Source organism: Quercus lobata, chromosome 8, assembly GCF_001633185.2.
Source record: "Quercus lobata isolate SW786 chromosome 8, ValleyOak3.0 Primary Assembly, whole genome shotgun sequence".
Classification (NCBI taxonomy): Eukaryota; Viridiplantae; Streptophyta; class Magnoliopsida; order Fagales; family Fagaceae; genus Quercus; species Quercus lobata.
In genome coordinates, this window is record NC_044911.1 from 57,092,460 (window position 1) to 57,114,034 (window position 21,575).

The 21,575-nt window shown below is 33.9% G+C and overlaps 3 protein-coding genes across 3 annotated transcripts; 1 reads left to right on the top strand and 2 right to left on the bottom strand.

Annotated features, from left to right (window-relative positions):
- Positions 1-1,212: 1,212 nt before the first annotated feature.
- On the bottom strand, positions 1,213-6,286 carry LOC115957989. The gene is made up of 7 exons (XM_031076349.1): positions 5,820-6,286; positions 5,336-5,444; positions 5,039-5,198; positions 3,069-3,217; positions 2,792-2,943; positions 1,715-1,829; positions 1,213-1,614 (listed from the first exon to the last, which is right to left on the bottom strand). Exons 1-7 carry the CDS (start codon positions 6,203-6,205, stop codon positions 1,477-1,479), a joined length of 1,209 nt encoding a protein of 402 aa, XP_030932209.1. The 5' UTR covers positions 6,206-6,286; the 3' UTR covers positions 1,213-1,476.
- A 7,064-nt stretch (positions 6,287-13,350) lies between these two features.
- On the top strand, positions 13,351-15,493 carry LOC115957121 (serine/threonine-protein phosphatase 7 long form homolog). Its single transcript, XM_031075346.1, has 5 exons — positions 13,351-13,461; positions 13,581-14,248; positions 14,346-14,355; positions 14,713-14,802; positions 15,383-15,493. The coding sequence occupies exons 1-5, from the start codon at positions 13,351-13,353 to the stop codon at positions 15,491-15,493; spliced, it is 990 nt and encodes a 329-aa protein (XP_030931206.1).
- Positions 15,494-15,978: 485 nt separating this feature from the next.
- LOC115957122 lies at positions 15,979-17,895 on the bottom strand. Its single transcript, XM_031075347.1, has 3 exons — positions 16,670-17,895; positions 16,490-16,549; positions 15,979-16,357 (listed from the first exon to the last, which is right to left on the bottom strand). Exons 1-3 carry the CDS (start codon positions 17,893-17,895, stop codon positions 15,979-15,981), a joined length of 1,665 nt encoding a protein of 554 aa, XP_030931207.1.
- Between the last annotated feature and the right edge of the window lie 3,680 nt (positions 17,896-21,575).

Consider the following 21,575-nt stretch of genomic DNA (forward strand, 5'->3'; position numbering starts at 1 on the left):
AGACAAAGGCCCAAGGCCCAACATGTCATTTTGGACCTTTATCCCTACATAAGTGATAATAAAAAAGCTCCATTTAAATATATTTCCAAGGCCTCCGAATTTGTTGGGCTGCCCTTGCTTAAGTCATCAATTATGCAGTGGGCATAAAAAAAATATTGTTCAATGTTCCGTTGGATTTGAAGGCGTTGGATTTTAAGGTGACAGTACTGGAATATATATTAGGTAGCTTTTGTAGAGGTCCCATTTTGATTTTTGAGTATTTAATGTGAGAAAAAAAAAAAAAAAGTAGATAATTGCTTATTTTCGAGAATTTATTTGCATAATACAAGACAAAAAGTTAAAAACTAGTTTATTTATAACAATCTAAAAGTTAGGTTATTTAAAATCGAATTGAGACAAAAAGTAATATAGAACCTAAAACAATAGATAATTTAAGCAAAGAGCTATCTTATAATCGGTTGCCAAACGCACTCTAAATATTGTAGAAAAGTGCTCGGCTCCCATCCCATTGGATGACTCTATTTTCATCATTGGATAGATTTTCCAAACATCAATTCTTTTAAAAATACAATTTTACAATTTTTTTTTTTTACATAATTCACAAAATAAACAAAATAAGTCAATGAAAAAAAACTCATCCAAAGCCCAAAACACGCTGTCTTTTTCTTCTATTTTTAGTAAATTGCAAAAGTACACTCTAAATTGTGGAATACTTGCACCATACATTCTGAATTATAAAAACTTAACATTACAAAATAGCACTCATCGTTTGTTAAATATAACAATCACGTGCTCTGCACGTGACCTTCAGCTAATTAAATGCCATACATGCCCTTAACACAGTTGCATTTATTTAAGTGCACAAGTCCCCTATAATTATCTACCTCTCAATAATATTTTGGCTAAACCTTTCACTAGGCTCATAGCAAAACCCCAACAAAATAAATAAACTTCACACAACTGCACATCAATACCTTCTTTTTTTAGAACCAAGTTCCACAATCGCCAATTGCTTCTCTTTTAGTTCTGTATCTTATTTGTTATGTTTTTAAGTTTCTTCTTAAATTTTTTATGCTTTGCAATCCCCATAGAAAGTACATGCAGAGTTTAAAATGGAGACATTGTGCAGGAAAGATTAGAATTTGTGTATAAAACTAGATTATGTGGTAATAATTCTTCCAAATCATGATTAACAGTAACACTACATACATATGATTCAGAAGAATAGTACTATAATTATCAATACGGTTCAAATATTTATATACAAATTACAAAATGGACTAGTAAATAGTATGATGCATTGCAAAGTAACAATGAACCAAACAATGCATTAGTTCTGGCCTTGTGTATCAACGGAAATGGAACGTTTAACTACACCCACCAAAAAAATTTCACCGAATATTTCACTCTCGTTTTTGTGTCAAATTTTTGTAGTAACATTTGGTGATTGTTGCAAGGCTCCAACAGAAATTAGTCCTAAAGATTAAGTGCTGACCTATGGACAATGTCATAAACAGATAAAAGTATTTCGGCACCTATCAGTGCAATAATGAGCCACTCCAGAAAATCTGATTTCCTATTCTGAAGAATTTCCTGAAGAAAGCGGATATTGTGCTGTAAAGAGAAAACAAGATGTCACCACAGCATGCACATCAATTGAAACATTAAATTCATTCAGATGATATACGACAAGTTCAGAAAAGAGAAATTTCACCTCCACAAACTTCAACTTGAAATCAAGACTAGCGAATCTCTGAGTCAATTCAAATTCATCTCTGAGATATTCCCATATTTGAGCATATTTTGCATCCTTCCAGGCAATGTCCGATCTGTAAAAATCAGTAAAGTTTGCTTGATTAAAACCGAGCATGCATAGCAAACAAAATATAAATCTTAAATGAGATGGAAGAAAACAAGATAGTAACCGTGTATATTTACATGGTTACTGTAGAAATTTTCTATTTTACACAATTACTGCTGAATGTGTAAATTGTACCCTTATGCTATTTTGCAAACACTGGTGTGAGTGCTCTGCTCTAAGTATGGTCAGAAAGTTGAGATGGATCATAATCAAAGAAACTGAACTGAATACTTAAAATTATCATCATCCTCATGCTGTTCAATTAAGCCAAGTGCTACCAACATCCAGGGTAAAGATCAAATTAGTAATTAAAATTGCTTTCCAGCTCAGTCAGAGCAGTGAAACAATCAGTAAATGAAAATTATGGAAATGCATTAAATATTTTAAATTAACATTTAATTGAATAAGAAATATAGAAAAAATTAAATAAAAAAAATAAATTGGAGAAGACTAAAATAATCAATACTAACGTGGATACAGTTATGTCAAATTGGGTATGCTACAGATGCATTTAAGATAAAAACATGTTTCCCAACCTTGAAAACGAAGACAATAAACTAGGTGATACACTATATGGAAGGGGAAGAAAACAAGAATGATCCCACAAAAAAATTTCTATTAGAAAATAACAAAAGCACAACGAATAAAGAAACTCTAACAAAACCTAACACAACCACTGGGATTAATGCTTTCTTGCTACAAGCAAACAGAAAGAACTAGCAAACAGAGGTTAATCTTCAATTTCATTAACTTTTTTCTTGTTACTCATACAGGGCTCCCAGTTTCATGAGAATACTGTAAAGACAGTTCTTGAAGCTTTAATTCCCATTTTCTTTTTGGGGAAAAGCATTGAGAAAGACATCTTATATAGGCTGGTGAACCATCATAAACAATTCGTTTAATGCAAGCCATTAAACTTAACACTATTACCTCTCAAAAAGCCCAAGCTTAAGAATCACATCAGCAAGATTAGAATTTGCCTTTCCCACTAACTGAAAAAGTTTTTTCCTCTTCATTTTGAACTTTCCAGTCGTTTCCATCTCACGATTTATATCAGTAAATTCTGCAACCATTCCATCAACCTATGAGAAGAAAAAGAGTTATGAACACACTTACCTTCACAACGTAAAAACTTCTACATTGTCATAGAAGTCTTTATTTATTTATTTTTATTTTTAATATATAACTGCATTGTCATGGAACATACCTGGCGCACATAGTAATCAAGAGCAATACTTTGGCCAAGAACACTACCAATAGTACGGATCCCATCAGTACTCAGGTACTGCAACATAATGTAATCTAATCCACCTTGCATCCACGTGTTCAATGATGCCTTCTCCCTCACCTCATACTCTGGAGTATTGAAAAAATTCAGATTCAGATATTAAAAACTCCAAATATGTCAATGGGCTCTAGCTCAATTGGCACTTCCCCCTCTCCCAAGAACATATGGAGGGCGAGGACCCACAGGATGTGTATGCAACTTACTAATTAAAAAAGAATCCAAACATATAAGATCTTCAGCATTTCTTATTCGTTAGAGGCAAAGAATATAACAACACTCAAGCAAAGAAAGTTGGTAACGACAGGTGAAGATTTAAGAGGATAATTCTCAAACCATAAATATCAACAATTTGAGCTACCGGAAAAAATAAATGAAATGACTTACTAAGCTTTAAATTAAACTTAAAGATAAGTGAAGTTGCCCATCAGGACCTGGTATTCTGTCCTTCTGGAGTGCAATAGGTCATACCAAGGAGGGTGGTGGAGTTGTTGGAATGCTAGAAGGGGTGCTTTTGTCGAAGTGTTAGGTTTTAAGTATGAGGAGCCATGCCTCATAGTGTGATACGGACTATTTGGAGGGAGAGGAACCATTGTAATTTTGATGGGGTTAAGCGTTTGTCTGTGGCACTAAAAATGCATCTTCTTCATACCATGTTTTTGTTTTGATAGGTAAAAACTACATGGCATGTGTGTTTCTTCATACCATGTTTGATTGGCTGGCTGCCTTAAGTGGCCATTTGTTGTCTTCTTTAAATGAATTTCTAGATCTATGTCATTTTGATTGAATTTTTTATGTATCCATAGTACACTGTCTGTGTACTTGGGTTCATTTACTCTTCTTTTTATTTTCAATAAGCACTATTACTTATAAAAATAAAAATAAAAACAAAAACTTTTCCAGCAGGGCCATCGCTTAATTGTTTCTACTGAGTAAGCTTATCTATATGTCAGTCCTGATACAAGCATATGATAGAAATCAACCAAAGAAAAAAGTTATCTATTATCTAAACTCACTGATAATAATCATGCTATTTCAAAGGGATATCGTTGACTCTTTTTTTTTTTTTTTTGGGAATAAGTAGGGAGATCGTTAACTTATAAATGAGGAGTATAAAAGAAGCATAACAGATTGCCACCCCACCCCCTCCCCAAAAAAAAAAAAAAAAAGAATAACAACACAATTACGTAAATGTGTCATTAACAGAAACCTTTTTAGGTTTCTGTTAATGACACATTTACGTAATTGTGTTGTTATTCTTTAGGTTTTTTTTTTTTTTTTTTTTTTAGCTTATCAAAAAAACAGAAACCCTTTTAGGTTCCAATATATATATATATATGTGTGTGTGTGTGTGTGTGTGTGTGTGTGTGTGTGTGTGTGCGTGCGTGTGTGCGTGCGTGCAAATCAGCCACTCAAAATCTTGGGAAGGCCCATTTGCGTCCTATCCTTCATTCATTTCTCCCTTCTAACAAAACCTTCGTTATGTCCAGAATGGATTTTCCAGGAAAACTATAAGTGCAGATTTTGCCAAAACTTAATAGAAACAAATACAAAGATAAGTTTTTGAAACAAAGAAGGGAAAATGCTAGAAGTTTGCAAGGTGGGAGGACACTAAAAGTCAGAAGTTTTAGCTTTTTGATCATTAATAGTTCTTTGCATTCTGGCTTGACAATGGAAAGCTAACTACAATGCAGGAAATTTCTCACAAAGGTTTCTTGTAATGATTCAAACATATTTACAAAAGATAACCCAATAAATTCATATTCAATCAAAGAACCAATACATTTTAGCTCAAATGACACCTTCTTCTCCATAAAAAGGGGTGGAGGGTAAGGCTACCAATCCAAAAACCTTTATATTCAATTGAAGATATTCTGGATATAAGATCTTACCATCCTTTCTCATTTCAGGTAGTAATCCTGAAGCATGTTTTTGTACAATTTTCAGATACCCATCAACCTCATGTTCACGGACATTAAACAAGACGATGGAGCCATACTGAAAAACTACCATGTAACAGCAGTTACTTCCGCTTAAGGACGCACCCAAACCCTGAAGTAGAGAACCCTCCTCAGCAATACAGTCAAGTTAATTGCATTACACAAGCAAATGCTATATATATGGTTAAGATGCAAAACATGAACACATTAACGGCACAAAAAATCAATGGAAAATTAAAAAGAACTTACATTGATCTCAGAAAGATTGCCAAACTTAAGAACAACATAATTAGTCATACGAGACGTTGGTGGGATAAAATTTTGCCTATTCTGTTCCACTAAGCTTCTCAAGTCCACACTATACCAAAAATAAATAAACAAATGAATTAACCAGAAAATTCAGATAAAGATAAGTAAACTACAATTATGCAAGCATTCTTTGTTTTCCACTTCCTATGTTTTAGGCACTGCTCCTTCCATCGAAAAAAAAGACCCAATTAAATATTTTGGTTCTTGAACTATGTGCAAGTGTTCAATTTCATTTGTAAACGTATCAATTATGCCAATTTCGGAAATCACTCAATTTTTTTTTTAAGTTTCAACATGTAAATTGAACCATTTAAAAAATAAAAAAAAAAATCAAAGCCTAATTATAACACAATCGATGGTTTCATTTCACGTACGAAATTGAACACTTTCAGAAACGTTCCTAAAAATAGGTCAAAATGCAAACCTAGTAGAGAAGAAATAAGCGCGAACAGGAATACAAGGTTTGTTGTCTTCGTCAAGGTTGTCATCGTCGCCGTTGCCCTCGCCGACCTCGGAGCACGAAACGGGCTCGTTCCAGTCCAATGAACCCGCAGGAGAGAACGACGAAACGCACCGTACCACAGTCAGACTTGCAAGGCAAGAAATCGAGTCGGTGGCGGTGGTGAAAATGGTGCGGAGGTTTAGGGTTTTGGGGACTAAGCAGAGAGTGTGGTGAGGTTTTGGGTTAGTGGTGAGGAATGTACGGATGGGTTTGAGTGAGAAGTGAAGAGCTTGTGATTGTGAAGAAGATGAGAAGAGAGAAGGGAAGAGACGCGCGGCTCTTAGCTGTGCGTCAATGGTGCGCCACATTTTTTTGTGTGTTTTTTCTTTGATTGTTGGGGTTTTTGAAGAGTATATTTGTCAGGGTTTATCAACTGGTTTGTTTTTTGTAGCCAGATATTTTTTTTAGGGGTTTTGTGGTCTTCGAGTTTTTGCCTTCAAATGGGGCAGGTTTTGTTTCAAAATCTTGTGTCTTAATTGAGATCATAATAATGGTGTATATAACTATGGGTAATTATATATGGGAAGATAATAAATTCTAATTATTTGACTAGACAAAACACTCTAATGCTCCATTTGTTTGGATGGAAAACCTTGTGAAGAAATAATTTTTCGAGTTTTTCAATATTTGGTTGCATAAATAAAATAAAATAAAATGAGCCAATGGAAAACTATCTTTGGTCAACAGAAAAAGTATGACTTATTTTTAAAGATTGTTTTCCACTAAATTTTTTTGGAAAACAACTCTATCTCACAGCAAACTAAATAAGGAAAGTTTGGAGATTGTTTTTCAGCTCATTTAAGGTTGCTACCAAATAAAGAAAAATGATATTGTTTAATAGAAAATACTTGTTGGAAAATGACTCATTTTCTAGAAAACATTATCACCGAAACAAACAGAGTATAAGGGGCGTTTGATTCGTTGTAATGTGCCTTTAATATGATGTATATTACGATGATATGACATTAAGATTTTTGGTTTATGAAAGCTCGGATTTGTAGTAAAACCCAAGAGCTTGTTCAAACTCCCAATTAAAAATTACGGTTAAATTGCTTTTACTCTAACTTAAACAAAGTGCGAAACAAGAGTAAATAAGCGCAATAAACTGATAACACTACCCTGAGCTATATTCATCCATCATCAACAATAAAATGAAAGCTTAAAGAGTTAGGAAGAGAGATGCAAACACAAGATAACACCGAGACGTGTTATTGAAGAGAAAACCGAAGAACTCGACGAAAAATCTCTTTACGACCCTCCAAGTCGAAATCGATCCACTAAAGAATAAAGTTGGAATACTCGAATAACAAAAGTCCCTCCAAACTTAGTCTACCTCATATACTTGAGCCCTCTAAACTCCTGCTACCAACGGACTTCTCGGAGTCATGTCTTCTTTAACTTTCTAGATCCTGATTGTATCTGACAAGCCTCACCGGCTTCTTTTTGTAAATCCTCAACACTTCCCAAGTTCCAAAATACTCTCTACACTCTGAAAAACTATGAGTTGTGTTTGGGTACAAACCTCCTTTCAAGATATAATTATGGGAGAGGGAATAAGAAAAGGTTACAATAATTTATCACTAGGGATGAGTAGCTCTCTCTTTAAAAAGTGAGTGTGTTGTGTTGTAGAAAACTTATCTAGGGTTTTTTTCTCTGAATATTGGCATCTTTTACTTTTGTGGGTAATGAGGGTATATATAGTATGGGTGAAGGGTAAGAAAGTCACACTTAAAATCCTTCAGACAGAATGTTTCGCGAGTACCTCATGAGATGGCCTGTCTTGCGAAGCACTCACAAAATGCAACCTGGCACTTGACTCTTCAGCTTTCAGCATGTGCTTCTCACATACCCTTTTCGTGGAAACCCTTCTAACGAACTTCTTGCAAGCCAATCGCAAAACTACATAGATCTTCAATTCATACTCGATTCTTCACTAACTTAATACTAAACTCATTAATACAATAAAATCTCACAAAATACAAGGAACAAATTAATGCAATTACAATACTTTTTGTCATTGAATAAAGTCAACATAAAACATAGTTATAAAATCATAACTTTACAGTTTATTTTATTTTTTCTAATATTATCATAGTCTAAAATTATAAAATATATCACATCAACTTAATCTCACCACTTTCCTAAAGTAATGTTGTATTCTTGTATTAAAATTATATTAATGTAAAATTACAATAACGTGATATATATATTAGGTACAATAATGTAATATTACGGTGTAATATAAAATCACAGCAAACTAAACGCGCCTTAAAATCTAATTGCATCCTAAAATTTTTAAATATTTGCCATTAATTATTAAATAGATTATTTAAATTTTATTATCAAATAAAATTTTAATATTGACCGAAATAATACCTTAATATGGCTCAACGAACATGACAATAATATATATAATTGTGTATATACATATGAATTATGGAGAGATAAATTTTAATTATTTGCTGAAACGAACATAACAATAATATATGTATAATTGTGTATATATATGAATTATGGAGAGATAAATTTTAATTATTTACTGAAACAATGTAGTATTGAATCCAACTAAATGTGATTGCCTATTAACTCAATAATAAAAAAGATAATATCGGCATAGTACAAAATAAAATTGATCAGTGACAACAAATTAGGTTGATTTTTTTTTTTTTTTTTTTAAGGAGAAGAAGAATGATATAATCTAAATACATTGAACACCATCTAAGAAATTCTTTCATCCTATAGTAGAGCCTAGTGGCAACCATAATGTTCAGTGACATCAAATTCAGCTTCAAAAAGCTCTTGTATCTTCTTGATATATAAAGTAAGTTACTATTTTTTTCAGGGGTTTTGCTAACGAGTGCCCTTAGGGCACTCATTAATAATCCACTTTAGAAAAGTTTTAATACCACTTTTATGAGAAATGAAAAAAGCTGTCAAAATATTAATTACTTTTTTTTCATTTCCCATAAAAACTTTCTTTATATGGATTATTAACCAGTACTCTAAGGGCACTCATTAACATTTCCTTTTTTTCAGAAACTATGTGCCATGGAGTGAGAGAGAGAGAATTGAAGTTGATAAATCTCCTAAAGCTCCGTTTGGGTAAGGCTTTTTGCGTTTACGTTTAGAGTAAGTTGCGTTTTTGGGCCGGTCCATGGCACTGTTCATGGATCAGCCAAGTGCAAATTGCGGGTGAACAGTAAATTTGAGCAATAAAAAATATTTTACTACAGTATTTTCAGCCATAAGTTTTCAGTTTTCAGCAAAATAAGCGGTATCCAAATACACACTAAGTCCTAACCAATCTAAGGCGTCATTTGTCACTTTATCAAATCTCCTAAGAAAAAAGGAAAATGTTACATAACAAAAGGAACGTTTTTAGAGTTTCTTATATACAATCATATTATAATAAGTCATTATAATAAGTCATTATATTTAAGGGACAGTGATAGGGATGGAGCCAGAGTTTTGAGTTAAGAGAAACGACTTTACTGCTGTGTGCAGCAATTTCAACCTTTAACTCTACTACTACTTAGCTGCTAAGATTTTTTTTTTTTTTTTTTTTGGTGTTGGTAAGAACAAAATTATTTTTGTTTATATTTTTTAAATGACAAGGTTATTTATTTTAAATAAAATTGGTTAATTGAGCTTAATTTTTTTATAAGTTTTACTATTGGTAATTTTTGTGGTTGAGCTTTTTTTTTGGACTTGTATATTTTGTTTTAGATTTTAGATCTATACATTTTTTTATAGTCACTAAAATGAGGAAAATACTAGCGCTACAAAATTTTTTTATAAATTATTGATGAAATAAGTGGTTACTAGTAAGAGTGGTGGGTCCATGTGCGAACCAATAAGAATTTGCTACCAAAACAATTTATAAAAATGTTGTAAAAATGTTTGTGAGTATAACATTACTCTTAAAATAATCAATGATATTGTTTAAGGGAAAAAAATGTAATTTTATAGAACAAAATTGCCAAAATTAGTACACATACATATATATAATAATATTCAAAAAAAAAAATTAATGCCCCCCCCCCCTAGTCCAAAGCTAGCTACGTCTCTGGTGGGGAGCATGACAACATCAAAGACCCCGTTCACCTTGTAAATTGTTGAAGGGATTTAATTTAGTTAGAGTTATCGGAACAAAGTGTATAGAAGAAATCCTTTGCTCCGTTTGTTTTGATGTAAAATATTTGCAGGAAAATATTTTCATTTTACAATGTTTAGCAATGTACATGAAAATGTTGTGTAAAATATTTTCCGATGTTTGGCACAATGAAAAAAAATAAAAATAAAAATAAATAAAATAAATAAATAAATAAAAACAAAAACAAACAAACAAACAAACTAGTAAAAATTTAAAACATTTTTTTATTACCTTCCAAAAATACATAGAGACAGGCAAACGTTTCAGGGATACTATAAAAAATTGTAGATAAAGATAATCTGCTTAGGGTCTATTTGAAATCCGTTTATTTTACTGAAACTGAAAAGTTTTTTATGAAAGTACTGTAGATAAAGATAAAAGTTAATTGAAATAGTACAGTAAAACCTATAAATAGTACCATAAAGTACAGTAAGACCCATGAATAGTAACAAAAATAGGCTGAATAGTAAAATAAGTTGACAAAAATAATTTTTGCCAAACAGAAACTTCTTTGAGCTTTAGCTGAAGCTTGAAAATCATCTTGTAAACTTCTTTTGTTATAGAAAGCTGTGTAGAGAGTGTGTAATTAGCTAGTGCACATAATTTTGTGCAACAAGCAATTGATCAAAACAAGGAGACAAGCACACAATTATATTAAGTATATCACTAATTAACATTTCAAAAAAGTTATTCCAAAAATAACGTAGTTACAAATTTTCCAATTTAACTGAGAAACTAAAATGAAAAATAAAACTACCAAAAAATTAAAAACTCTTGAGCCAGAAAAGGGGGGGGGGGAAACCCTAGAATGCCGCTTTTGACTAAACTTCGATTTTTTATTTTTTTTTTCATTTAGCATTAAATATCTAACATTTTCGTTAGTTGTTAGGTTAAACAAGAATTTTTGAAACTAACATCTCGAGTTTTTAAAAATCGAGATTAGATTAGAACTCGAGCTTCTAAAGCTCGATTTCAGTGTTTTTGTGAAACCCTTACGTGGACAAATCTTCCACGTGGAGCAAATTTAGCCATGTAGAAACCAAGTTTATAAGACTTGAAATCTGCACAATATACAATCTAACACTTTCAAACGCCTCACTCAAACACTCTCTCTCAGTCTCTCAAACACCCAAATCATTCATCCTCAACCCCTCAGCGTGCAACAAAAATCACCCTCACCCTCAAACGCTCTCCTCTTACCTCACAATCGGCTTCAAACAATCCCCTCACCCATACCTTGAAAATCCCTTTTGTCCTTACCAACGGAAGTTCAGATTTTTTCAAGTTTGAAGGTATATTTTTCTTATAAAAATTTGAGCTTTTTAAATAATTATTCCATTTGGGTTTAGCCCAAGTGTTTGTTTTTGATAATTTCCCTTGTTAGTGCTTTAGTTTTTCTTGTTAGTGTAAGATTTAAGTTAGACGGATTTGTTTTGTTACTTGTTGTATGATTTAGGTTGCTGGCATGTTCTGTTTTTGTCTCTCTTTTTTGTTGCTTTCTGGGTAATAATGCTGGATATGTGTTTACTTGCTGGGATTTATGTTAGTAAAATCTTTGTTATGGAGTGGTTGCAAATGTTGCAGAACTCTTTGGAGCAGTGTAATATGTCTTTACTTATAGTTTGTGTAGAAATTATGCAAATTTCTTCTTTGAGCTCAAAATTAGAGAAATTTGTGCTTTTGTTTGTGCTCTTATTTTTGTTCTTGGGTTATAATTACAAAAAAAATTAAAAAAAAAAATTGAGGCTTTTGAGTTTTGATACCTTATTTTGTTGTGATTTTTTTACAGTTGAAGTTGTTTGCAACAATTTCTCAGGTTCAAAGTGACATTACTTTCATGGGTTTTCCTTATTCTGTACTCAGCTTTAGCATATAGATTTGTTCTTACTATCTCACATGGAAGATTCTGTTTAACTCTTTGGGATTTGCTTGATTTGAAAGTATTGTAGTTCTTGGTCTATGAAGATACGTTGTTAGGTGCTCCGTTTTTTTTTTTTTTTTGCTGACTGCAGTTGTCACCCTTGACCTTTACATGATCATCAGTCTTCATTCTCCTAATGATATAATGCTTGCAATTTGCACTGGCTGAGGCCCAATCAATCTTTTGCAATTCCTTCTTAGGCAAAAGATATATCATTGAAAAGTCTGAGATCTTGCTAAGAAGAAAATATATGCAGCCTAAGATTCTTGTGTTGGTTGCTTAGTCCTCCTGTCTTTCCATAAAACTGCTGCCACACATGGTTTTTCTCTGCTTCATTGAAGTTCAGTTCCACTGAGTTTCTTAAGGAAGCCCCCATCACTTTGCACCTGATATTGACCCCCACAATTGGATGTAATCTTTGTGTATCAGGGTGATCACTTGTAGTGTTTGCTGACCTTCCAGTTAAAACAATTCCACCAAAAGCTAAATAATGGTGGCTGGTAAAATGAGTGAAAAGAACATTTGAATTCATACCCTTTATTATTTTTATTGCTAAGAAAATGTATAACATTTAACAGATTAAAAGCTGCAACTTGGATTTTCAAACATTTTGATCGTTGATTACACTCAATTGACTTTCAACTGACACATCTATTTGGCTTAGCTTTTTTTTTTTTTTTGGTGATTTTTGATTATTTGGTTTGATCACTTTGCATATAAGAATGCGGTCAACTGTAATTTGGGTTATTGTTAGATATTTAACTTTTTATCATGGAAAAATTATAGATTTATGCTTAGTTGAATGATAGAAATCCTCAAAGATATGCCTGAATATATTGCAGTGTGTCACTAATAGGGCTTTTGTAATTTTTAGTTCTAAAAAATTATACATAAAAACTAAAAGTTACAAGTTAAGCTTATAAGTTCTAGCTAAACAAACATGTATATTTATGTTTATCTATAAAAATATTTTGAGAAAATAATAATCTATTATTCTTGTTTTGGTTTTCTTTAACTTATAGATTGATTTTATCTATTTTTTTAAAAGCACATCCCCATTTATCCAAAATAAAAATCATAAATCTCTACATATTTGTAGTTCCTCTTCTTGCCATTGATGTTACACGTTTTTTATAATACTGCATTTTATACTTTGAAGAGACATTTCTTAATTTTTATGCAAATATCAAATCATTTCATTTAGAGCATCAGAGGTGGGTTCAGCTGTAATATTTCAAATCTTTTATGCAGTGAACTATTTTTTATTTCTTCATTTGAAATCATTGTGTGTTGTGGTAATGCTTGATTTGTGATGACTCTCACACCAAATAATGTATGTCTGCCACTATGTATGATCTCACAGTAGCACTCTTTGCAATATGGAGCCTCGAATCGATGAGGAGCTAGAGATCATGTGCCCTGGTCCAGAAAACCCTTCATTGCTAACGCAACAACCAAATCATCGATCAGAGGACATTTGGAATGGCGAGGTGAAACATCTAGTTCTAACAACCGCTTTAATTTTTACATTGTCTTTGACTTTTAGCAAGTTCTTTCAAAGTTGTATATCTAGTTCTAACAACCGTTATATTTTTTATCAATTTTGCAGGACCCAGGCCCACTTACGTGCTGTGGTCGCTCTAAAGAGATGGCAAACATAACGATGCAAGATAATCGGGTGCTGGAGACTCATACATTTCATCTTCCACATGGTGAGATGTTGATCACCCTAGAAGATGTGGAGGTCATTTTGGGACTTCCTATAGACGATGAGGTCTTGGTTGGGCCGACTGTTGTGGAGGATGGGGATTGGAGGCAACTGTGCATGGAGTTGCTTGGTTTTGGAGTTCCGACGAATGACAACAAAACTTTGGTGGGGCAAAGAATTTTCATCAACCGCCTTGTTAAGCGCATTGCAGAGCCACTGCCTCATGATGCAACGAAGATTCAGATACATCAGTATGCCCGATGCTATATTTTAGTGCTACTAGGGGATAAGATTTTCATGGACAAGTCAGGAGATAGGGTGCATTTGATGTTCTTGGAGTTCCTGTGGAACCTTCGTGATCCGCCACAATATAGTTGGGGTAATGGTTACCTGGTATGGTTGTACAGAGAGTTGTGCCGGGCAAGCCATAAAGAGGCATCACAGATTGGTGGGGCGTTGCAATTGGTCCAGTATTGGGCATGGGCGAGGTTGCCATTCTTGTGCCCGAGGATAGAGCCCCCACCTGAATGTGATTATGGCCCATGGCCAAAAGCTCCACTTGCATTTAAGTAAGTATTTTCATGATATTCAGTGTGTTATGCAATGTACTCTTCTTAGTAACTAAGTGGTATTATGTATAATTATGTTATTCACTCGTAACTATAGGTGGGTGCAGGTGCCAAGCCCGAAGAGTAGGCCATCCGACATGGCGTTGATCCACTATCGTGAGTAATTAGTTAGAATGTAGCCGGGCCAAGTAATAATATACAAAAATTATGTTTGGTTATGTTGAATAAAGATTGTTATTCTTTGTTTCATCATATTTATTTAATTGACTTCACTGATGTTTCATTTCTTTGTTTTTTTCTTGCCTAAAGATTGGATCTGTATGTATAATTTTCCTTAAGAATATGTTAAAATCATTGCTTTAACATATCTTCTGTTTTAATTTTTGTTTTTCCCTTTATCTATGTATTCTCCCTTGTTTCACATTTTAAGATGTTATGATAATTTTTTTTTGTTTCTATTGTAGATTATATGGCAGCCATATGAGGCAAACTTAGGCCACCTTCCTGCCTTCTGCGTTGCAGGGAAGGATACGTGGACAGCAAGGGTGCCACTTGTGTGTTTTTACATAGTGGAGACACACCACCCAAACCGTGTCCTTTGACCGTTTGGGTTGGCGCAAAAGCAACCCGACCATGTTGTGTACGATGATAGACTGCATAGAATAGACTTGCGTGGGAAGGTGGAAAAAAATTGGAGGGAGGAGCATGGACCGTATATCCTTACATGGGATATGAGATAACAACGATTTTGCCATGCACCTCCTCAAATTGGTAAGATGCCCCACAATCATGCCTATTACCGCTAGTAGCATCCGATCACTCGAAAGTATGTCGACCGCAACAACGCTAAATTACATATAATGGTAATGTGTTCTAATTAGATTTTATTGCTTGCTTTGTTTTTTCTTCAGTACATGTACGAACGTAGAATCAATTGATTTATTTTTTCAGCAAATCTGGTTTGATCTGACTGACATCCAATTAAAAATGTTATTCTGCTACATATAGTATTCTAATAAAACTTTTAGTTCTTAGTTGAGTATTTCAGTAGATTAATAAGTATTATATTATCCATTCTATAATTGATACATAAATGTCCCAAATCTGATTGTACTAGTTCTTTCTCCGTTTTAGATTGAAAGCCATTTAGCGCTGTTGGAGATGCTTCCTATGGGCAACCACTTTGACCCTGTGGGATCCCTCCACAATGACTGTGACTTAGGAACCGTAAATGCATGTGAGTAAGTGTTAAGGGTATTGTCCAAACTATAACATGGGTGAATATATGTGGTCAAATCAATATTTACCACATCACATACTCTAATTGCATGTGAACACGGGATTCCTATGTTTTGCCATTTCCCACAACTGCATGTTCTTTCCCATAACCGAACTTCATAATTGTGTTTTCCCCCTCCTGTGCTACATGTGTTGAGTGAAGTAACTACCTAATATATCATATCTTGATTGCTAAATGCCGTGAGATAGTGTTTCTCAGATTTACGGCTATTTCCGTCCCACATGGAGAAGGCATATGTACTCCATTTCTTACCCTCCAACAACTCATTAGTAATTTCTTTGTGCCGGTTGTGGAAATATTCATCAAGTTTGGACCAAGTGAACTCAACCATTACTGCAATAGGAAGGTCCTGTGCACCTTTCAGTACACCATTGAAGCACTCTGATATATTGGTTGTCATTGCTCCAAAATGTCTCCCTCCATCATGTGACTAGGTCCACATATCCACAGACTCGCTCATTAGGTATGTGTATGGAAGATAATCTTGATTCTTTTCCTTCCCATCCTTTCTAGTCACCTTCTTCTTATTCCTAATGGCCTCAATTTTCACCTGCTTAATGGACTCCATTATGGTATCAAATTTAACTACCTGAGTAGCATATCCCGCTTTCAACGTCGCTGACTTTAGAGTCAAGTTCTGAAAATGTGTGTTGAAGTTGCTAGTAACATGTCGAAGGAAATATCTATGAAATACCCGTGTTCTTCCATTATCCCCTCTAGGCCAATTTGCAATGGCATTTTTGATATCGAGATGTCGGTCAGAAATTATGCAAATGCCTTTATCAAGTATCGCATGACCAATTGTATCTCTGAGGCATTGTAAAAACCACCTCTAATTAGACCTTGACTCACAATCCACAACAGCAAAGGCGAGAGAGAATATCTTGTTGTTAGCGTTGGTTGTCATTGCGACCAACAACTTTCCCTAATATTTACCACACAGATGGGTCTCATCAATACTGATAATCGGCTTGCAATATTTGAATTCATCAATGCAAGAACTGAAAGACCAAAACACATAATGCAAAAATATAGTGTCATCTTCACCGGTGGGTGTCGTACGATAAAACACTAAGGTAGTTGAATCCTAATCAATATATGTCATTAGCAACTTTTGCAACCTTTGGTAAGACTCTTCCCAATTCCCAAACATCTTCCCAATCTCCTTTTGTTTCGCATCCCATACCTTGTAGTAAGAAGGCTTATGACTCTCATATTTCGACTCTATCATAAATCTAAGATGCTTAATTGGGATAGTGTGATCCTCACATTTCTTCTTAAGGATCTCTGATGCAATAAAATTACAATTCATCATTCTACCATCATTTCGCACCCCAATCGGTATACACGTGTGAGGACCCACATACATGGTGACCATCCATAGTCCGTGGAGATTGGGCTTTATGACTGCGCAGACATACCACTTATACCTCTCATCCACGCATTTCGCACAAAGTTTTCTCTTCATCGACCTACTGATCATAAAATGTTTGTTTTCCTTGAGGGCACAAATTGTTAATACATGTTTCACCTCCATTTTATTGGCAAAAGTCAACCCTTTGCACAAATTCATCCCCTCTCTCCAAGTAGACACAAATGGTATCTCAATATGTGAAGAATCAATCATATTTTTCCAAGTATTTGCAAAAAATGACAAGGCAAGAGGTGTGTAGGCAAGGATTGTGTCCGTAATATTTTGGACACTAATAATATTGTCTGCATCAAGTTCACTATCGTCCAATGTCACATCGTCATCAATGTCTCTCTCAAAGTCCCCAAAGTCTCCTCGTTTAATCCTCTCTTCATACTCATCTCTATCGACAAAATCTTCATCATTAATGGCAGTAGTCTCATCAACATAGTCGTCGTCGTCGTCGTCGTCCTCAACATGAACATCACCATCCTCTACATGTGTAGAATACTCATATTGAGCATCCAAAACTGTAACTTGTAAACTTGTGGTTGTTTGTGGGATTTCTTCAATACCAATTTCTGCACGCGGCTCCAACTGTATGTACAACTCAATACCATTTACTGCAGGTATTCTCTCCAACTTGTCAAACATGATCTTTACATATTTGTCTATTTCTATTGCCATATACTTGTAATTAATTTGGTGTATAAGGACTTCATGTGGCATATGATAAGTAATTTGTATGTTGTGTACAACAGGATTCGCACACAATTCTTCCATAACTATCATTTTCAATTCATCAAAGGTCTTCAACCTACGATCAATTTGAGTATAACAGGTCTTTATACCCGACCCTTTAAATGGCAATCCCTTGTTCGTATTGGCATTTATAAGCGGACCACCGTGGTATAGGATTATATCAATTTCAGGCATTGTGAATCTGTTAGAGTCAAGTTACTATGTTAGTTAAAAAACATTTTATCTAGTCAAACTATACAAAGTACAACTTCCAATTCATTCAAAGGGTATGAATTTCATTACACATTCGTTACACATTTCATACCCAAATCATTTTTCCGTCATGCTAAGACGGTATTTCATACCCAAAAAAAAAAAAAAAAAAAAAAAAAAAAACCCAAAATCCTTGTAAAAGTATACAACATTTTATCTAATTACATACCCATAACATTTACATACCCATTTCATACCCAATACAAAAAAACCCCATTCATTACACATTTAAAGGGCATGAATTATATACCCATTTCATTACAATTCATTCAAATGGAGTAAGTCACTCATTTCATTACATACCCATTCAAAGGGCATGATTACATACCCATTCATTACAATTCATTCACTACCCATTTCGTACCCAAAACAATGATGAATAAAATCAAAAAACTTGTAAAATCATGATAAAAATAAGAGCCTAGAAATGATGAATAAAATAATGATAACAAAAACCATGCAAATAAATACTCAAAAAATTAACACTAACAAAACAAAGTTCTATAATTCACAATATTGGTATCTTAACTAAGTTATGTTAACTATGTACAAAATAAAGAGTCAGACTCTTTAACCCACACCCAACAACAAATAATACCCAACTACAATGACAATCAAATCAAAAAACCCTTAACTCAAATATGAATTTGTTGAGAGGGAGAAGCAATGAGAGAGGCAATGTGGTGAGTGAAAGTGAGAGGCAATGTGGTGTGAGAGTTATGGGTGAGTGAGGCAGTGAGTTAGTGAGGCTGAATGTTATGGGTAAGAGTAAGGGCTGATAATTATCTGTGAATTTTGTAGACTAATGCGTGTAAGTTTATAAAATTTTTCCCAGTAGAACTCGAGTCTATAAGACTCGAGTTCTATGCAAATTTTACTTAAATATCGAGTTTCCAATACTCGATATCTATTAGTATAAAAACGTTTTTGCACTAGAAAATCGAGTCTTTAAACTCGATTTTTATTTTGTAGAAATCAAGTCTTTAAGACTCGAGATCTATGTGGAATTTTAGTCTGACTCAGCAATTGCACAGCAGTGGTAAAGCGAGTTTCTAATAGTCGATTTTTAAACAGGTCTCGAGTTTCTAAAACTCGAGATGTTATTTTCCTTAATCATTTGAAACGTTAGTTAACTTACTATATACAACCTCCTTGCTATGCTAATTCCCAAAATCCCCACTAAACTTCCTATTTAATCAAAAGACAAAAGTACTATTCTCAACAAAACTGGAGCAAAAGGAGCAATCACAACCTAGCTCATGCTGCCTTGACTGGCTTGGCGTGTGGCTTTTCCTCCTCCATTTTTGTAGACCCTATGGCCAGTTTCTTCATTCCGTCTAGCATTACCACGAGTTCGATTTGAGAAATCAAATCGCCTCTCAAAGTCATTTCTCCCACCTACGCTAAAATTTCCACCACTGAAGTTTCCACGGCCCCTAAAGTTTTCATTTCGATAACCGGCATGTCCTGAAAACCTCCCTCTATCATTGTTAACTGCAAGAAACCAGACCATCAATTCCAACCATATGAAAAAGAAAGCACAAAGGTAGCCATGGTCCATCCAACAGGCACTCAAAGACTCCAGACTCTCATCACATAAAATAACCAAATCCATGAGAAAAAAAAACACATAAGTTACTTCACAATATTAAGTGTGCGTTCATGTCTGCGTTTTCAACTTTTTTTTTTTTCAAGCCGTGATTGTTGACTTTGGGGTGTAAACAGTGCACACACAGTAACTTTTTCAGCAACTTTTTCATTAAAAATGGGTCCCACGGTACTATTCACACATTTAAAAATTACTTTGCTATAGTGTTTTTTAGTTTTCAACTGTATCCAAACTGACCCTAAGTTAACATGCATACCTCACATATCCACAAAGTACGAAAAGTTAATCATGACAGCCATACAGAAAACAGAGGATGAAGTTTTGTGTCCTTGCTTGGTGAAAAACGTGAGAATGAAGCTTAGACTGTACAATGGTAGTTTAGACAGGTAAGTTATTGTCGATTAAAAGGTTAATTCCCAATATAAAAGATAACAACAAATTACGTGGTGAAGAATATAAAACAGAAAAGTCAATACCTTAATAGCACTTTGCATCGAACTGGCAGATTCAAATTCCACAGAACCAAAACATGTCCCCTATTGCTGGATAGAAGATTGCAAAATAAAAAACATGTGAACATCATTATAAATAAGAAATCTAAATGGAATTAACCAAGTTAAATATGAAACATACCTTGCTACTTCTAACTTGAATACCATTATGCTTAATAGGCCCAAAATTGTTGAAAACTGCTTCAAGTTGTTCAACGGTTGCATTCATGAGCAGATTTGGTACAAATATGGCATAAGTCTTACCTGGACATATACAATCATAGATATTAGAAGAAACAAGCTGGGTAAGGAAAGGGAAGTTTGTATAACATCTCAAATTGAACACCATTCCAGGTATCAATAAATAAGATCACAAGAAGAAATAAACACCTGCAAAATATTTCTGGACAAAATATAACATTATCATAATACTAATGAATCCAAAATATAACATTATTCCATAATAAATCCAAAACATGTCAATCAGTGTTGCATAACCATCCATAAGCACACTTACAATAACAAAACCCAAAGACTATGACAATATAGATAACATTAACACATAACCTTCCAAAATATGGAATTGTTCCATAATTATTAATAACCTAAAGAATACCATGGTACCACTAACATGTTTCACACAACATATCCAGCAACTTCAAGTTAGAAGGTTTTTTTGAAAAATTTCTCCAACCAAAGCTTTCTCATCCTATCATTTTTAGCCATAAAGGCCCTTACTGCCTTCTCATCATTAACCAAATGATCAAAAGCTTCATCAAGCATGCCTTTTTCGAAGCCTTCAACATTCAAAATAGTGAAGTTGACATACTAATCTAAATAGCATGGGGGACTTTTTCTGAGTTAAAGATAGATATATTATTGATATAGTTTGTATACAAAGAAGTATAGACCCTGGGGTTAGTTAGGGGAAACCAAAACAGTACATGCAGCAAGAGCTAAACTACAACAAAACTAAAACCAGTGCAGCCAACTAAACCCAATGCCGAGAGTGAAATCAGTGCAGAATAAGAAAAAAGCAGCCCACACGTTGCAAGCAGCAGCTATCCAGTGCAGAAATCCAGTAGCTACCCAATGCAGAAAATAGCATGGGGTACTTAATTTCATTTATTTATTAAATAAAAAAATTAAAAAAAAAAAAAAAAAAAAAGCAAGGGGACCTACTATAAGGGACTTCTTAATGGTGGACAGTGGCCAAGTTTGTCAAATAATATGTGGCACAGCAAGCTTTTCTCTATTCAGATATTTTGGGGCAACTTCTTATGTATAACTCAACTTCTTAAATCCAAAAGAACTACCTAATTTTGATTGAACTCATGTACCAATCATAAACTAGTATACAATAATTTCATCATAAAAATATCATAATGCCATACATAAATAAAACCCTAAAAAAAAAACCCTAGATCTGAAAATCATAAACCCTAACTCATATCAAACAACCAATGTCAAAATCATCAAAAAAATAAATATATTTCACACAT